General features: G+C 33.7%; 1 protein-coding gene and 1 long non-coding RNA gene across 2 annotated transcripts; both read left to right on the top strand.

Annotated features, from left to right (window-relative positions):
* Positions 1-216: 216 nt before the first annotated feature.
* LOC130641638 (uncharacterized) lies at positions 217-3,169 on the top strand. Its single transcript, XR_008982495.1, has 3 exons — positions 217-345; positions 1,171-1,311; positions 2,979-3,169. It is a non-coding gene; the product is annotated as an uncharacterized LOC130641638 (long non-coding RNA).
* Positions 3,170-18,771: 15,602 nt separating this feature from the next.
* On the top strand, positions 18,772-19,230 carry LOC130642296 (uncharacterized protein K02A2.6-like). Its single transcript, XM_057449386.1, has one exon. It carries the CDS (start codon positions 18,772-18,774, stop codon positions 19,228-19,230), a length of 459 nt encoding a protein of 152 aa, XP_057305369.1.
* The last annotated feature ends 1,279 nt before the right edge of the window (positions 19,231-20,509 follow it).

Raw genomic sequence — 20,509 nt, 5'->3', positions numbered from 1 at the left:
CTAACACAGTTATTCACCTCTTGACTGCGCATGCGTTTAATTTTGATGACGTCAGGGAATTCCCCCTGTGCTAGAATTTTGACTCATTTTTGTATGCTTTAATGACGTCATCACTCAGTAGGGAGTTACCCTTACTCAGCACCGCATGATAGGGACTTACCCCTTGAAGTCCATAGCTAAGCACTGCATGGTACTGGATTAGCACTGCATGTTGAGGACTTGCTGTATCATGCGTGCGCGACGGTGCTAGAAGGAACATTATAACATCTCTCTATTCCAATTCGAAACACGCTGCTGAGCCTGTTTAAAAACACGAAAGAATCTTGTATCTTGATCTAAAACTGTGTAAGCCTTTTACTTTTCAACATATACTACCCAAACAGAGTACATCTTATGTTTTAACAGAAAATGAATTTGAAGAAATCTGTTACTTTACTTTATTTCACCTTCAGTTCTCATCCCTGCTTTTTAATAAAAATAGTGTTTTTTGTTTCAACATGAATATTCTGAACTTAGGCAAAAATCATCATGATATATTCATAGAAATGCAACCTAAGTAGACTAATTCAACTGACAGACAAAAAACTAGAGTTTATGGGAAAATGTATTAAATAAAATCTGAGGAGAGACAAGTTATGTCAATAAAAGATGCAAGTAAATACTTTTTTGTTGATGCAAACAAAATTTCAATATAAGCATAGGATATTAGGATATTTATACCTTTTTGTCTAATTTCATCTCGACTATCCTATAGACTATATTTTTATATTAAAAAAGGGTATATAAACTTTTTGAAGAACAGGCAATAAAGGAAAAAGCAAGATTATTTTTTTCTATTTCCATTGCTACTTTCAAATGCCTAGACATGTCCATACAACATGGCAGGGAACATTACAAAAATTCCAAATTTGATCTTTCAGCTGTACTCTTCTGTGCCCAATAAGTAGGTTTTTTTGTTGGTTTAGTCCATTTATTCCATGTGATCTTTTTTAATGACGGTATATATGGAAATGTTGATAACTTGTCTATAGCTATGCTTTAAAAAATTAGGAGGATGACTATATGTTTGTTTATCCCTGTAACAATAAATTGGATGTAAGAAGGGAAAGGGGCAAAGCACTTTCTTTTTTACATTAAAAAAATTAACTGACAATAATTTTAATATTTTAGAATACAAAGAAGTGCAAATATCGTAACAAATATCTGTGTATGGTATACAAAATAAAATCAGTATCTATATAATAATACGCCAGTCCGGTGTGTCTGTAACAGACAAAGTGGATGTTTGTTTCTTCTAAAGAAACAGCCGCGGTAACATGTCACTTTTGCTAAACATTTATTTTTGTTCTGTCTTTTGTAAAGTCACGGTTAATTTATTTTATTGTTCTCCTAAAAACCTTTGTGTAATTATGTAAACTTTATTACACAAAAGTCACGGGTAATTAGTTTTTATTATTCCCTTAAGCACGTGTCTATTGTCTACTGTTACATGAAAAACATATTGGTTTTTTTTATGCCCGCTTGAATGGAATTAACAACAAAACGTTTTGACGAAAAGAACAATGAATTTCGCTGTTTGGCTAAAACAAATTATGTGATAAAATAAAGTGATTTCATTAGTTAGGAATTTTATTGCATGCGAATTTAAATTTACCGTGACGGGAGCTTTGTTATAAATTGTTATTGGAGTAAAGTCAAATAAAGGCAATTAACGTTGTTATTATAGTTGTCAATTTCGTTCAAAAGTTTTTATTGCTTGCGTCTTTTAATGAAACTGCCAACAAATGATTTTGTGATCAGAAACATAGAATAAATTTTAAATGTTTTTGAGTGGATATCTCCACGGGATTTCGTTTAAAACGAACAAATAAAATAAATTCAAGTGGATTATTCCACGGGTTTAAATAACTAGTAGTATAATAATAGTATAGAAATAGTCTGTGCAATAGTTTTTAAATGATTGATACATAGCGATAGTTTGTAAACGCAGTAGATTACTTTTACTATTGGTGTTACACATGAAAAAAGGACCATTTGTTTAGTATTATTTTGTGGTAACATCCTGCCATTCTCATCCCTTCCGGTTATTATGTCAACCTAGAGTGATGTTATATCTATTTCTAATGTTAAAAAATAATTATTTGAGGAAAATTTGTTAAAAAAATTTGTTAACCCTATTCGGTCCGGGGTTTTTCGAACATACTATGACCGAGGGGGCGGATTCTGCCCCCCCCCTCTCAATAACTTTTCATAGAGTTGTTCAATTGAATCAAACTTGGTGCACTTATAGTACGTCATAAATGGAACAAAATGGCGCCAACAAACTTTTGCTTGCGTCAGCACATTTTCTGTGACGTCATCAGAAGCTTCAAAATTGTTAAAAATGCCACTATCTGCTTAAAATATAATTACTTCTGTTCTAGAGCGAATTTTTACATTCTGTTTGAAGTTTCTGAAAACTAAATAAAAGTCATTTAACATATCTTCCGGTTTTTACATGGATCGGATAAAAAATTGCCAAAAATTGCCCAATAATCCGTTTTTTTTCGATTTTCGGGTGAAATCCGACAAAATCGGGAAATCGGATTAGTCACGTGTTCAAATTATTCACAATGATTTTTCTTGATGAAACAAAGTTGTGCTGCAAGTTTCAAGTTCTAAGGATAATCCTAACAGGAATTATTATATTTTCCCCATTATAAGGATTTCATAGAGATTTTTAGGGGTAGTTTCGAGTAATGGCCAATATCAAAGCCTCTGTAAGGTATGGGACCCAATAAATTAGCATGCAGGTGTCTAATAGATAAATGTTAAAACTCAGTAAGTATCATAGCCATATAACAAAGCAATCAGGAGTTATTAAAAAAAAACCATTCCGCCCCCCCCGGACCGAATAGGGTTAAACGTTTATATACCTATTTAAAAAAATGACAGATTGTCCTAGATTTCTTAAAGTAATTTTACTTATTTTATTATAGATGGATGTAAAAATGTGTAAAAGAAATTACAAGGCTGGACCACCATACCAAGTTGAATGGTTGCATTCCAAAAAGGGCCTCTGAACAAGTTAAATTTTTTATTTTGTTTGAATTTTGTATTGTATACTTAGTGATTATATTTACGATGTAACGTTACATATACTTTCACATATTTAAAAAACTCTGAACAAAATTCCATCAAAGTTGTTTTCAATTGCATCTTCCAAAGAAAGTTTGGAGGAATACCCTGTACCTCTAAGAAATCTATGCACATGAAATTTGCCAACTTTCAGAAAACGTATGGCTGTAACTTTTAATTTCAATAAGCTATCCATACACATGGAAAAACCTTGCTTTTACGAATTGGATTTTAAGCACAAATTTCCGATTTAAGAAGAAATCTATATTCATTCATGATAATATGTTATGCAGGCTCCATTTATGTTGTTTGGTTGAATTTTAGCCTGAAAAGGGATAAGAAAAGATTCTGAATGAAAGGCGAGTCCGCGACAATTCTTCCTTGTGTGGGATCAGTTCATGTTGTTTGATTGAATTTTCGTTTGAAAAGGGAATTCGAGTAGAAAAGATGTTGAATGAAAGGCGAGTCCGCGACAATTCTTCCATATGTGCGTTCGGCTTATGTTGTTTCGTTGAATTTTGGTCTGAAAAGAGATTGTGAGTAGTAAAGATTATGATAGAAGGGCGAGTCCGCGGCAATTCTTGCTTATGTGCGCTCAGTTTATGTTGTTTCGTTGCCTTTTTGCCTGAAAAGGAAATTTGAGTAGAAAAGATTATAAATGAAGGGCGAGTCCGCGACAATTCTTTCTTATGTGCGCTCAGTTTAAGTTTTCACACTAGGCTCCTGACGAAGAGGAGGTTGATCACGCAAAACAAATGTTAATTTTAAAGTGATATATTTTCTGGTTGTAAAGATACATAAATTGTTTCTTAAAACTAGCTTGATACCTGTGATCTACGTTTTTGTTTTATTTTCGTCAATTAAATCGTTCCGTTGTCGTTAACGTCGGTGTTATATCCATTACCGTCCAAGGCTTTAAATAATGATGTTGTTAGAGATTCCTCAAATAATAATTGTATGTTGAAGATGCTGTCAAAGTTATAAGTCGTCCACTAAGAAACTATAAATAAAAAAATAAAACAAATAAAAACAAAGAACAGTAGCTGCAAACATATAAATATATATTCAATATTCATCATGCGTATCAGCATGACTTAATGCAAGCCTTAGTTTTTTTTCGTTGGATGACTTCTTCTTTTGATTCCAAATATGAATCATAAACTGTGCAAAAAACATGAAATTAGTTTGGAATATATGTTTTGCAGAAGACTTGATACATTGTAGGTATGAATTAAACTGCTCACATATGGATGTGTTTACTGAGGTTAAACCAGGAAAGGATTTGCTGTTGTAAACAGACGAACAGCCGTTACTGTAACCGTGAAAGACATCGTGAAAAAAACAAGTATTTCTAAAGTACCCAGCTTCCCTATTCAAACAGTAATCTTCAAGGCTGCAGGAAAAATCATAATATATATTTTCTGGGGCGACAGGTAAAAGTGTATGGAGTGAATGTGCAGCATCTTTACGAATTTCACTTCCATTTACTTTGTGGAAGCCGTAGCAGTGGCCATGGATAGGGCAAAACCAAAGAAACATGAATAAAGATCCCTTTAACGCCACAACTGGGTAATTCTTTGAACATTTTGAGTTCGTAGGTGTGTCGTCATGTACTAAGGATGTGCGTTCGTTGTCAATTTCAAACTTTCGAGCGTGTCTTATTTGTCCCCCGTCTGGTGTGAAATAATACGCTCGTCCATACTTTGGTGGGTTGTAACAGCGTATAACCACAGGTTCTTCAGGTAAAGCGTCGTTTTCATGAATGGACTTCACTCTGGCAAATAAATGTCTTACTACGCTTAAAGCATCGTTATCAGCACTGTTGTCAAGAAAGAACGAATTGATGAAGGTACAAACTACGGGTGCAATTTTATTTGAATTCATTAGCAGCCCCGTCATGTTTGGGATTCTTCTGTTGTCGACATCATCCAGGAATTTAGCAAGGGTTGGAAAAAAAGCACTTGGATTAGCTGATCGAGGAGGTGAGTCGTAACTTAACAACCGAAATAACTTCGTTGTAGCAATTTTTTGATCGTTGCCCATTTCCATATGGAAAAGTCGACGCAAAAGATTTCGGCATGGTTGTGGAAAACACTCCAGCAATGAACTGTTTCTGTTGGCTAATTCTCCAGTAGTTAGAAATGGTTGACACAGAAAACCGTTATCAGAAGACATGATTTGTTTAAGATGCTTTCTGCTCTCCCTGATTAAAGCTTCCACTCTCTTTCGATCGTCGAGCCTAGGGACAGTTTCTTTTGATGGGTACGTTAGGAAACATCGGTCAAATCTTCTGTGAATGGTACGTTGAAGTTGTTCGGTATGTGGTCTTTTAACTGGCTCAATATTGACATTCTTGCGGGCCACACCAATCTTCGTTGCATCAGCTGCCAATATCTTTGGCTCATTTCAACACCTAGAGCAAGCCACACAAAAATCGACATTTTGGTTAGACGCCCATGTAAAAAACAGTTTTCTAAATGTTTTAGCAGCCATGAGAGAAACAGAACTACAATTGCTACTTTGATATCTCGAAGTAACTATATCGCAATATGCGGCAAAGTTGGACTTGACTTTAGTGACCATTTCGACAAATTCCCAGCATATTTTGTACCCAGCGCAAATCTCTGATGACACACGAAATATACACTAATTGCAGCCATTCCACCGAATAACACATGTGTTAGTCGAACAAACCAGTTTAAAAACTTTGACCTTCAAAAGACCAGTTAAAGTGTAAAGTGTAGTAACACAATCGAAAGCATAAACTTTATTGCCATCGTTGTCAACTTTCCAGGGCAAATGTAAAAAATACCATAAAAAATGTATGAAGATCCCATTAAAATTACAGCAATGCATAATACTGTTAAGAATTATTACCTGACATTCACACAACTCATTTGTACAAAAGGGAAAGAAGTTCATACACGTATCGTTTTCAAACGATGCTACCAAGAGGTTTCTTTGACGACAATTATCAAGCAAGTTTCCTTCGAACGGATCTTGACTCACAGTATAATGAAAAGTTGAATTGAATTTCCACATTCCAGTGAATGGATCAAAAGCATTTATCCACTAAAGGCATAGATATTGTAATCCTTACATTAGAAAGCACAGTAATTTAAAACAAAAAAAGGATCAAGGCGTTACCAAATGATCAGCCAATCCACCCTCGCTAACAATTTCTTCTTCTAACTCTAAATTGACATCCTCTACGTCATCAGAAATATTTATCTCTCCATCTTCACTATCAGAAACGTTATCTGAGCTATTTACCAGGTCTGTAGGGAAACATGAAATGGAAAATATACATACATTATTAAATGGACAATGCATTTGTTATAAATTCAAAATAATTGAAAATTATTGCTATATGTCACACAGAACCTTAAAACGATTTTTAATGAAGTAAACACGTCTCTTTTAAGATAAAACAACAAAAACAGAAAACAAACGACGCAAAAAAAATTGTATAATTAATCTCTTGTATTTTTCGGCTCCCAATTTGGAATAAACTAGCAACTCTTAGTTAAAACAAAATTATAAAAATATACCTTGTAAATTGGCTAGCTCTTCTTTATGGCTTCGGAAAACTTTAAGATGTTCACAAATCTGTTTGCTATCATCTAGAGTCACGTACTTTCTCTTTATTCGAAATACATGCTGGCATAAGCCCGATAAACAAGATATGTAGATAACAGAATTATATTGAGACTGAAATACGTTGATAAACTGAACTTCGTCTTTTGAAACCACGTTATACTTTTGGTTGGACAAATGTTGCGTTGGCAAAGGAATTACAGGATAATTGTGTGAAATGATGGCTTTACTTACTGGTGCATCTCTATTCGGAGTTTCTCTCGTATACGCGTGGTCAGAACTTAAATCAACACGGCGAACGTTGTGCTACAAGATATAAACAAAAATAACTTTCTCATTTTTTTAACTGCAAATTTTCTCTGTATTTACATTTAGAGAGCAAAATTTATTAACGAATAATAACACAAAGTAAATCAGTCAAAATAACCTCTACCTGTAGCTGTAATTCTTTCAGCAAACGGCAGTGAAGACACATCAATCCTTCCCAAGTAATTTCGCCAAAATCTGCACAGTAGACAATAAAGGGGGGTTTTGTTTGTTTTGATTTTGCATCGAACTGCGCATGCTCAGATACAATTCGCCGTCAAATTTGCCGCTCAATTCGCTTCGTGAAAATCCCCCCTTAATACACGAAATGTTTCGCAGGAACAATTCCAGACAGCGTCGTTATCCTGAGGTGAGGTTTCCATGGATACAATAACATAATCAAAAAACTAAAGACAAAAAAAACAAAAAATGTAAAATGTGAACCATTGTGAAAGGATAAAAAAATTGCATAGGACATTATAATCTATGTTTAATATTAAAATATGAAAGTCATTTCTACCTTAAAGTCGCCAGTTTTCGAATCATAATCGTTCATTACAACTGTTTGATTAGTACTGCTAAACACTCTTCATTTCAAGGTTCCGTGATTCAGTATATTATTTTTAAATGCTTGATATAAAGAAATGCTTTCCATTTCATTTTGATGTTGCATGCTTTTAAATTCCTCGTCAGATATGTTTAGCTGATGCAAGAGTGTTTGCATTGCCAGTCTAGGCTTTCCTTTCCTTGACAGTCTCCTTTTCTTTACAAGTGAGACATATTCTTGACGGAGGCGATGGTAAGTATTGTTAAAAACGTCATTTAAGATGGCATATCGCTTCCGCTTTATCTGATCCACCATATTAAAATCTTCATCTATATCAAATAATTGCAAAATTGATCTTAACACTTGGCGTCTTGGTGATCGTCCGCTACCCATAAAAACAATAAATAGTAAAATCAGAACATGAATTTATCAAAACCTTTTGAAACTGCCAATGGTTATTGTAATTAACATACTACGTTCATCAGTTGAACGATGAGATTGTGCAGCTTTCACATCCCAATCATTGTATATTGACATGAGATAAGTTTCTTCAAAAGAAATTTCGCTTAATGCTGACTTTATAAGTTCCACTCCAGCAGAATGAAAGAAACCCTTTAGTAGCTCAGTTTCAAAATACCTATGCAAACACACAAACAGCATTTGGTTGTTTTCATAATAATAGAATAGGTTATGGTTTTGAAGTAAACATAATTTAGTCAACACGATCAGACATTGTATCATAATGCTAAAAGGAAAATGTTACGCACCTAATATACAAGTAGTATTTACTGTCAATCTCAAACACTAATGGAAGGCCATAAAGAATGCAATCTGTGCAACCTGTATAGGTTGACAACAGAAGTAATTTTTTTCTGCAACAATTAGTTGAGGCGTGCTATTATCTGTATCAATAGCCTCTTGAATATAAGTTTGAAATTTATTTTTAAGATTAACGGCAGGCAGACACATACCAAGCATGTCATTAGATTGCTTTAAAATATCTAATAGAAAAAATCACAAGTTATGAAGTAATTCTTGCATAGTTTAAAATTATCATCAGCATGATTACAGTAATAAAATTTAACATAAAATTTGAAAGTAATATAATTACCATTCTCAATTGGTTCCTCAAATTTGGGAACTAAATACCTAAAGATAATAAAAGTAACAATAGTATTTTGATAATATATTGTTGCTATAACACCAACCTAATAACAGAGAAATAGTTTGTTTTTATTGTTAGTTACCCATTCCCTATGTTGTATCGTGAAAAATAAGAGACAAGAATACACAAATTTATTACTAAAAACATAAATTCTCCATTGCACTAAGTTTAATAAACAATAACTTACTAACCTCTGCGTTTTCGTCTGAACATTCAATAATGCTTTCCAAAGTAATACCGTCATGTGCCTGTGAAATAAGTCAAGACTGCAAAACATATTAAAATTTAATACTTAATACTTACTGCTTACATTAGTGACAAATATGCTAGAACAATCTTCATTATTTTGATATCATGCTCGAACATCTCCCTTAAAAAGAATTCTTAACTATTGTAGTATTTTACTGCTCTTTTTTTTGAATTTTACTGGCTACCTATTATCAATATGATGAATGTAAAAAAGCAAGTTGCAGTGAGTTGTTGAACTCTGTGGATGTGGAAAAGGTAAACATACACCCATATGCAGTTTCTAATTTATATATATATATATATATATATATATATATATATATATATATATATATATATATATATATATATATATATATATATATATATATATATATATATATATATATATATATATATATATATATATATATATATATATATATATATATATATATATATATATATATATATATATATATATATATATATATATATATATATATATATATATATATATATATATATATATATATATATATATATATATATATATATATATATATATATATATATATATATATATATATATATATATATATATATATATATATATATATATATATATATATATATATATATATATATATATATATATATATATATATATATATATATATATATATATATATATATATATAACGGTTCAAACGCAGAGGTTAGTAAGTTATTGTTTATTACACTTAGTGCAATGGAGAATTTATGTTTTTAGTAATAAATTTGTGTATTCTTGTCTCTTATTTTTCACGATACAACATAGGGAATGGGTAACTAACAATAAAAACAAAATATTATTGTTACTTTTATTATCTTTAGGTATTTAGTTCCCAAATTTGAGGAACCAATTGAGAATGGTAATTATATTACTTTCAAATTTTATGTTAAATTTTATTACTGTAATCATGCTGATGATAATTTTAAACTATGCAAGAATTACTTCATAACTTGTGATTTTTTCTATTAGATATTTTAAAGCAATCTAATGACATGCTTGGTATGTGTCTGCCTGCCGTTAATCTTAAAAATAAATTTCAAACTTATATTCAAGAGGCTATTGATACAGATAATAGCACGCCTCAACTAATTGTTGCAGAAAAAAATTACTTCTGTTGTCAACCTATACAGGTTGCACAGATTGCATTCTTTATGGCCTTCCATTAGTGTTTGAGATTGACAGTAAATACTACTTGTATATTAGGTGCGTAACATTTTCCTTTTAGCATTATGATACAATGTCTGATCGTGTTGACTAAATTATGTTTACTTCAAAACCATAACCTATTCTATTATTATGAAAACAACCAAATGCTGTTTGTGTGTTTGCATAGGTATTTTGAAACTGAGCTACTAAAGGGTTTCTTTCATTCTGCTGGAGTGGAACTTATAAAGTCAGCATTAAGCGAAATTTCTTTTGAAGAAACTTATCTCATGTCAATATACAATGATTGGGATGTGAAAGCTGCACAATCTCATCGTTCAACTGATGAACGTAGTATGTTAATTACAATAACCATTGGCAGTTTCAAAAGGTTTTGATAAATTCATGTTCTGATTTTACTATTTATTGTTTTTATGGGTAGCGGACGATCACCAAGACGCCAAGTGTTAAGATCAATTTTGCAATTATTTGATATAGATGAAGATTTTAATATGGTGGATCAGATAAAGCGGAAGCGATATGCCATCTTAAATGACGTTTTTAACAATACTTACCATCGCCTCCGTCAAGAATATGTCTCACTTGTAAAGAAAAGGAGACTGTCAAGGAAAGGAAAGCCTAGACTGGCAATGCAAACACTCTTGCATCAGCTAAACATATCTGACGAGGAATTTAAAAGCATGCAACATCAAAATGAAATGGAAAGCATTTCTTTATATCAAGCATTTAAAAATAATATACTGAATCACGGAACCTTGAAATGAAGAGTGTTTAGCAGTACTAATTAAACAGTTGTAATGAACGATTATGATTCGAAAACTGGCGACTTTAAGGTAGAAATGACTTTCATATTTTAATATTAAACATAGATTATAATGTCCTATGCAATTTTTTTATCCTTTCACAATGGTTCACATTTTACATTTTTTGTTTTTTTTGTCTTTAGTTTTTTGATTATGTTATTGTATCCATGGAAACCTCACCTCAGGATAACGACGCTGTCTGGAATTGTTCCTGCGAAACATTTCGTGTATTAAGGGGGGATTTTCACGAAGCGAATTGAGCGGCAAATTTGACGGCGAATTGTATCTGAGCATGCGCAGTTCGATGCAAAATCAAAACAAACAAAACCCCCCTTTATTGTCTACTGTGCAGATTTTGGCGAAATTACTTGGGAAGGATTGATGTGTCTTCACTGCCGTTTGCTGAAAGAATTACAGCTACAGGTAGAGGTTATTTTGACTGATTTACTTTGTGTTATTATTCGTTAATAAATTTTGCTCTCTAAATGTAAATACAGAGAAAATTTGCAGTTAAAAAAATGAGAAAGTTATTTTTGTTTATATCTTGTAGCACAACGTTCGCCGTGTTGATTTAAGTTCTGACCACGCGTATACGAGAGAAACTCCGAATAGAGATGCACCAGTAAGTAAAGCCATCATTTCACACAATTATCCTGTAATTCCTTTGCCAACGCAACATTTGTCCAACCAAAAGTATAACGTGGTTTCAAAAGACGAAGTTCAGTTTATCAACGTATTTCAGTCTCAATATAATTCTGTTATCTACATATCTTGTTTATCGGGCTTATGCCAGCATGTATTTCGAATAAAGAGAAAGTACGTGACTCTAGATGATAGCAAACAGATTTGTGAACATCTTAAAGTTTTCCGAAGCCATAAAGAAGAGCTAGCCAATTTACAAGGTATATTTTTATAATTTTGTTTTAACTAAGAGTTGCTAGTTTATTCCAAATTGGGAGCCGAAAAATACAAGAGATTAATTATACAATTTTTTTTGCGTCGTTTGTTTTCTGTTTTTGTTGTTTTATCTTAAAAGAGACGTGTTTACTTCATTAAAAATCGTTTTAAGGTTCTGTGTGACATATAGCAATAATTTTCAATTATTTTGAATTTATAACAAATGCATTGTCCATTTAATAATGTATGTATATTTTCCATTTCATGTTTCCCTACAGACCTGGTAAATAGCTCAGATAACGTTTCTGATAGTGAAGATGGAGAGATAAATATTTCTGATGACGTAGAGGATGTCAATTTAGAGTTAGAAGAAGAAATTGTTAGCGAGGGTGGATTGGCTGATCATTTGGTAACGCCTTGATCCTTTTTTTGTTTTAAATTACTGTGCTTTCTAATGTAAGGATTACAATATCTATGCCTTTAGTGGATAAATGCTTTTGATCCATTCACTGGAATGTGGAAATTCAATTCAACTTTTCATTATACTGTGAGTCAAGATCCGTTCGAAGGAAACTTGCTTGATAATTGTCGTCAAAGAAACCTCTTGGTAGCATCGTTTGAAAACGATACGTGTATGAACTTCTTTCCCTTTTGTACAAATGAGTTGTGTGAATGTCAGGTAATAATTCTTAACAGTATTATGCATTGCTGTAATTTTAATGGGATCTTCATACATTTTTTATGGTATTTTTTACATTTGCCCTGGAAAGTTGACAACGATGGCAATAAAGTTTATGCTTTCGATTGTGTTACTACACTTTACACTTTAACTGGTCTTTTGAAGGTCAAAGTTTTTAAACTGGTTTGTTCGACTAACACATGTGTTATTCGGTGGAATGGCTGCAATTAGTGTATATTTCGTGTGTCATCAGAGATTTGCGCTGGGTACAAAATATGCTGGGAATTTGTCGAAATGGTCACTAAAGTCAAGTCCAACTTTGCCGCATATTGCGATATAGTTACTTCGAGATATCAAAGTAGCAATTGTAGTTCTGTTTCTCTCATGGCTGCTAAAACATTTAGAAAACTGTTTTTTACATGGGCGTCTAACCAAAATGTCGATTTTTGTGTGGCTTGCTCTAGGTGTTGAAATGAGCCAAAGATATTGGCAGCTGATGCAACGAAGATTGGTGTGGCCCGCAAGAATGTCAATATTGAGCCAGTTAAAAGACCACATACCGAACAACTTCAACGTACCATTCACAGAAGATTTGACCGATGTTTCCTAACGTACCCATCAAAAGAAACTGTCCCTAGGCTCGACGATCGAAAGAGAGTGGAAGCTTTAATCAGGGAGAGCAGAAAGCATCTTAAACAAATCATGTCTTCTGATAACGGTTTTCTGTGTCAACCATTTCTAACTACTGGAGAATTAGCCAACAGAAACAGTTCATTGCTGGAGTGTTTTCCACAACCATGCCGAAATCTTTTGCGTCGACTTTTCCATATGGAAATGGGCAACGATCAAAAAATTGCTACAACGAAGTTATTTCGGTTGTTAAGTTACGACTCACCTCCTCGATCAGCTAATCCAAGTGCTTTTTTTCCAACCCTTGCTAAATTCCTGGATGATGTCGACAACAGAAGAATCCCAAACATGACGGGGCTGCTAATGAATTCAAATAAAATTGCACCCGTAGTTTGTACCTTCATCAATTCGTTCTTTCTTGACAACAGTGCTGATAACGATGCTTTAAGCGTAGTAAGACATTTATTTGCCAGAGTGAAGTCCATTCATGAAAACGACGCTTTACCTGAAGAACCTGTGGTTATACGCTGTTACAACCCACCAAAGTATGGACGAGCGTATTATTTCACACCAGACGGGGGACAAATAAGACACGCTCGAAAGTTTGAAATTGACAACGAACGCACATCCTTAGTACATGACGACACACCTACGAACTCAAAATGTTCAAAGAATTACCCAGTTGTGGCGTTAAAGGGATCTTTATTCATGTTTCTTTGGTTTTGCCCTATCCATGGCCACTGCTACGGCTTCCACAAAGTAAATGGAAGTGAAATTCGTAAAGATGCTGCACATTCACTCCATACACTTTTACCTGTCGCCCCAGAAAATATATATTATGATTTTTCCTGCAGCCTTGAAGATTACTGTTTGAATAGGGAAGCTGGGTACTTTAGAAATACTTGTTTTTTTCACGATGTCTTTCACGGTTACAGTAACGGCTGTTCGTCTGTTTACAACAGCAAATCCTTTCCTGGTTTAACCTCAGTAAACACATCCATATGTGAGCAGTTTAATTCATACCTACAATGTATCAAGTCTTCTGCAAAACATATATTCCAAACTAATTTCATGTTTTTTGCACAGTTTATGATTCATATTTGGAATCAAAAGAAGAAGTCATCCAACGAAAAAAAACTAAGGCTTGCATTAAGTCATGCTGATACGCATGATGAATATTGAATATATATTTATATGTTTGCAGCTACTGTTCTTTGTTTTTATTTGTTTTATTTTTTTATTTATAGTTTCTTAGTGGACGACTTATAACTTTGACAGCATCTTCAACATACAATTATTATTTGAGGAATCTCTAACAACATCATTATTTAAAGCCTTGGACGGTAATGGATATAACACCGACGTTAACGACAACGGAACGATTTAATTGACGAAAATAAAACAAAAACGTAGATCACAGGTATCAAGCTAGTTTTAAGAAACAATTTATGTATCTTTACAACCAGAAAATATATCACTTTAAAATTAACATTTGTTTTGCGTGATCAACCTCCTCTTCGTCAGGAGCCTAGTGTGAAAACTTAAACTGAGCGCACATAAGAAAGAATTGTCGCGGACTCGCCCTTCATTTATAATCTTTTCTACTCAAATTTCCTTTTCAGGCAAAAAGGCAACGAAACAACATAAACTGAGCGCACATAAGCAAGAATTGCCGCGGACTCGCCCTTCAATCATAATCTTTACTACTCACAATCTCTTTTCAGACCAAAATTCAACGAAACAACATAAGCCGAACGCACATATGGAAGAATTGTCGCGGACTCGCCTTTCATTCAACATCTTTTCTACTCGAATTCCCTTTTCAAACGAAAATTCAATCAAACAACATGAACTGATCCCACACAAGGAAGAATTGTCGCGGACTCGCCTTTCATTCAGAATCTTTTCTTATCCCTTTTCAGGCTAAAATTCAACCAAACAACATAAATGGAGCCTGCATAACATATTATCATGAATGAATATAGATTTCTTCTTAAATCGGAAATTTGTGCTTAAAAGCCAATTCGTAAAAGCAAGGTTTTTCCATGTGTATGGATAGCTTATTGAAATTAAAAGTTACAGCCATACGTTTTCTGAAAGTTGGCAAATTTCATGTGCATAGATTTCTTAGAGGTACAGGGTATTCCTCCAAACTTTCTTTGGAAGATGCAATTGAAAACAACTTTGATGGAATTTTGTTCAGAGTTTTTTAAATATGTGAAAGTATATGTAACATTACATCGTAAATATAATCACTAAGTATACAATAAAAAATTCAAACAAAATAAAAAATTTAACTTGTTCAGAGGCCCTTTTTGGAATGCAACCATTCAACTTGGTATGGTGGTCCAGCCTTGTAATTTCTTTTACACATTTTTACATCCATCTATAATAAAATAAGTAAAATTACTTTAAGAAAGCTAGGACAATCTGTCATTTTTTTAAATAGGTATATAAACGTTTAACCCTATTCGGTCCGGGGGGGGCGGAATGGTTTTTTTTTAATAACTCCTGATTGCTTTGTTATATGGCTATGATACTTACTGAGTTTCAACATTTATCTATTAGACACCTGCATGCTAATTTATTGGGTCCCATACCTTTCAGAGGCTTTGATATTGGCCATTACTCGAAGCTACCCCTAAAAATCTCTATGAAATCCTTATAATGGGGAACATATAATAATTCCTGTTAGGATTATCCTTAGAACTTGAAACTTGCAGCACAACTTTGTTTCATCAAGAAAAATCATTGTGAATAATTTGAACACGTGACTAATCCGATTTCCCGATTTTGTCGGATTTCACCCGAAAATCGAAAAAAAACGGATTATTGGGCAATTTTTGGCAATTTTTTATCCGATCCATGTAAAAACCGGAAGATATGTTAAATGACTTTTATTTAGTTTTCAGAAACTTCAAACAGAATGTAAAAATTCGCTCTAGAACAGAAGTAATTATATTTTAAGCAGATAGTGGCATTTTTAACAATTTTGAAGCTTCTGATGACGTCACAGAAAATGTGCTGACGCAAGCAAAAGTTTGTTGGCGCCATTTTGTTCCATTTATGACGTACTATAAGTGCACCAAGTTTGATTCAATTGAACAACTCTATGAAAAGTTATTGAGAGGGGGGGGCGGAATCCGCCCCCTCGGTCATAGTATGTTCGAAAAACCCCGGACCGAATAGGGTTAACAAATTTTTTTAACAAATTTTCCTCAAATAATTATTTTTTAACATTAGAAATAGATATAACATCACTCTAGGTTGACATAATAACCGGAAGGGATGAGAATGGCAGGATGTTACCACAAAATAATACTAAACAAATGGTCCTTTTTTCATGTGTAACACCAATAGTAAAAGTAATCTACTGCGTTTACAAACTATCGACTATGTATCAATCATTTAAAAACTATTGCACAGACTATTTCTATACTATTATTATACTACTAGTTATTTAAACCCGTGGAATAATCCACTTGAATTTATTTTATTTGTTCGTTTTAAACGAAATCCCGTGGAGATATCCACTCAAAAACATTTAAAATTTATTCTATGTTTCTGATCACAAAATCATTTGTTGGCAGTTTCATTAAAAGACGCAAGCAATAAAAACTTTTGAACGGAATTGACAACTATAATAACAACGTTAATTGCCTTTATTTGAATTTACTCCAATAACAATTTATAACAAAGCTCCCGTCACGGTAAATTTAAATTCACATGCAATAAAATTCCTAACTAATGAAATCACTTTATTTTATCACATAATTTGTTTTAGCCAAACAGCGAAATTCATTGTTCTTTTCGTCAAAACGTTTTGTTGTTAATTCCATTCAAGCGGGCATAAAAAAAACCAATATGTTTTTCATGTAACAGTAGACAATAGACACGTGCTTAAGGGAATAATAAAAACTAATTACCCGTGACTTTTGTGTAATAAAGTTTACATAATTACACAAAGGTTTTTAGGAGAACAATAAAATAAATTAACCGTGACTTTACAAAAGACAGAACAAAAATAAATGTTTAGCAAAAGTGACATGTTACCGCGGCTGTTTCTTTAGAAGAAACAAACATCCACTTTGTCTGTTACAGACACACCGAACTGGCGTATTATTATATAGATACTGATTTTATATTGTATACCATACACAGATATTTGTTACGATATTTGCACTTCTTTGTATTCTAAAATATTAAAATTATTGTCAGTTAATTTTTTTAATGTAAAAAAGAAAGTGCTTTGCCCCTTTCCCTTCTTACATCCAATTTATTGTTACAGGGATAAACAAACATATAGTCATCCTCCTAATTTTTTAAAGCATAGTTATAGACAAGTTATCAACATTTCCATATATACCGTCATTAAAAAAGATCACATGGAATAAATGGACTAAACCAACAAGAAAACCTACTTATTGGGCACAGAAGAGTACAGCTGAAAGATCAAATTTGGAATTTTTGTAATGTTCCCTGCCATGTTGTATGGACATGTCTAGGCATTTGAAAGTAGCAATGGAAATAGAAAAAAATAATCTTGCTTTTTCCTTTATTGCCTGTTCTTCAAAAAGTTTATATACCCTTTTTTAATATAAAAATATAGTCTATAGGATAGTCGAGATGAAATTAGACAAAAAGGTATAAATATCCTAATATCCTATGCTTATATTGAAATTTTGTTTGCATCAACAAAAAAGTATTTACTTGCATCTTTTATTGACATGACATGTCTCTCCTCAGATTTTATTTAATACATTTTCCCATAAATTCTAGTTTTTTGTCTGTCAGTTGAATTAGTCTACTTAAAAAACAGCACCTGAGGCGTGATTTTTACACCAGGTTGCATTTCTATGAATATATCACAGTTTTAGATCAAGATACGAGATTCTTTCGTGTTTGCAAACAGGCTCAGCAACGTGTTTCGAATTGGAATACTATATGCACACAAGGACAGACAATTAATAAAAAGTTCTTTCATACATTATGTGTGGAAAGGCTTCTTTTAATGTTGGCCAGACCGGCTGACAAAAGGCAAGTTGCCTTAGGAATACATCGAAAAACAAATTATTTTTCTCACGTCGTACGCAAAATCAAACGCTTTAGACATTAATGATATAAAAACCGCCACACTAGCTGACCCAGCATTAAAACAATTGATATTCATAATTAGCACAAACAAATGGCGACATCTGGAAGAAGCTCCGGAATCAGACGAAAAAAGCTTACTGAAACACTTCCACAATATAAAAGATTCCTTAACCTTGAATTCAGAACAGAATCTAATACTGAAGGACAAACGAATTGTATTACGACGAATATACCATCGTACGGTAGTTAAACTTACCCACGTTGGTCATCAGGTATTATCAAAAAAAATCCCTTCTGCGAAGTAAAGTTTGGTTCACCGGCATGGACAAACTAGTAACATATGAAGTAAACAACTGCATTCCATATAAATCTGTCAGCAAGAAATCTACGCTACCACCCATCCAGCCAACATAATTACTGGCTCGTATATGGCAATCAGTCAATGCAGATTACTTGGGACCGCTCCTTGACAATAATGTTGCCTTAGTAATGATAGATCAGCGGAGTAGATATCCTATCGTGGCATTCACAAACAATACCACAGCAAAGAACTTCACCAACATTTGTAACGATACCTTTGCACACTTTGGAAATCCGGAAACACTTGTTTCCGATAACGGACCACCGTTTCGTTCCAGTGAAGTGAAAAGATATATGGAAAAGAGGAGTATATATCATAGGAGGGTTACGCCCCTATGGCCACAAGCGAATGGCGAGGTCGAGAGATTCATGTTACCATTGACGAAAATAATCTGTACAGCACACATTGAAAACAGGTCGTTCGCCGAAGAAGTGCTGAACTTCTTGATGGCGTACCGTATAGCACCTCATTCTACAACAAACATTCCTCCAGCCGACCTTATGTATAATTACAAAATACAATGCGCTATTCCCGACTTTATCAGCAACGTTGATGACTCCATCGAATTCCAGTTAAACAAAAAATGACCAAGACAGTAAACAAAAAGCAAAAGAATATGCCGATAACAACAGACACACAAGAACAAGAACTAAACATCGGTGACCGTGTTCTGGTGAAACAGAAAAAGATAAACAAAGTGACACCTCCTTTCAATCCCAATCCATACCCCGTTACTGAAGAGGAACAATGATCACTGCGATGAATAAGGAAACGGAAAACCAGATCACCCGCAACATATCTCATTTCAAACCAATTCCAGATACTGCCAAAAATTTCTTTTGCTGTTTTAAGGGAAGATGTCATAGCGAATACACACTACAATGAAGTACACGCTATACGATGGAGAGCATGTCGAAAACAAGTACGAAAGAAGAACTGTACCTACCTACCTACCTACCTACCTACCTACCTACCTACCTACCTACCTACCTACCTACCTACCTACCTACCTACCTACCTACCTACCTACCTACCTACCTACCTACCTACCTACCTACCTACCTACCTACCTACCTACCTACCTACCTACCTACCTACCTACCTACCTACCTACCTACCTACCTACCTACCTACCTACCTACCTACCTACCTACCTACAATGCTTTTTATTACCACATCATATAGACGCATATTTTAAATGTAGATAGAAAATAATCAACGTAATATGGGATAATATGTCGCATAATAATAATACTCTTTATTACTACATCGATGGATTTTTCTCCGTAGATATAGGCGATAACCAACGTTAAATGGCATAATATATCGAGCTAGTATAGGGAGTCATGATATACACACTTTTCCAAAAAACACGGTCAAACTCTCATAAAAAATATCATACACAATTTCACTTGTGACGTCACAACTTTTCGTCACGCCCCATTGCACAAAATTCCGCTAATAATCATAAAAAATCAACGCATGCGCAGTAAAGCTAAGTGTTATCGTGCGCAAGTGGAGTAAATCCTTATCATACGGTGCTTAATCATGTATCTGGAGGATTATGAGTTTTGGACTAAGCCTTATTTACCACATGTTAGGACCACCGAGACCCCGGGGGCATATGAGGGAAGAATTGTCTTCGATCAAGTACAGATCAAGGTGATAACCACGCGTGAACCCCTCTTGGGATGCAGCCCTCTCCCGGATTGGTTGCGAAAAAAGAGGTGCATTTACGCCATGGATGGTGAAGATGCCAGAACGGACAACCTATGCTTTTGGAGATGCCTTGCGGTAAAGGAGAGGGCAGATGTAGTACGGGGACGGAACGTCTAACAAAAACAGCCCTCTTCCTAACCCGAGAGT

Source organism: Hydractinia symbiolongicarpus, chromosome 4 (assembly GCF_029227915.1).
Source record: "Hydractinia symbiolongicarpus strain clone_291-10 chromosome 4, HSymV2.1, whole genome shotgun sequence".
Classification (NCBI taxonomy): Eukaryota; Metazoa; Cnidaria; class Hydrozoa; order Anthoathecata; family Hydractiniidae; genus Hydractinia; species Hydractinia symbiolongicarpus.
The sequence above is the reverse complement of the archived record's forward strand: the minus strand, read 5'-3'. Positions and strand labels throughout refer to the sequence as shown.

What these genes read in the sequence shown, in the direction of transcription:
- LOC130642296 (XM_057449386.1), top strand. Translation starts at nt 18,772, where the DNA reads ATGATAGATCAGCGGAGTAGATATCCTATCGTGGCATTCACAAACAAT.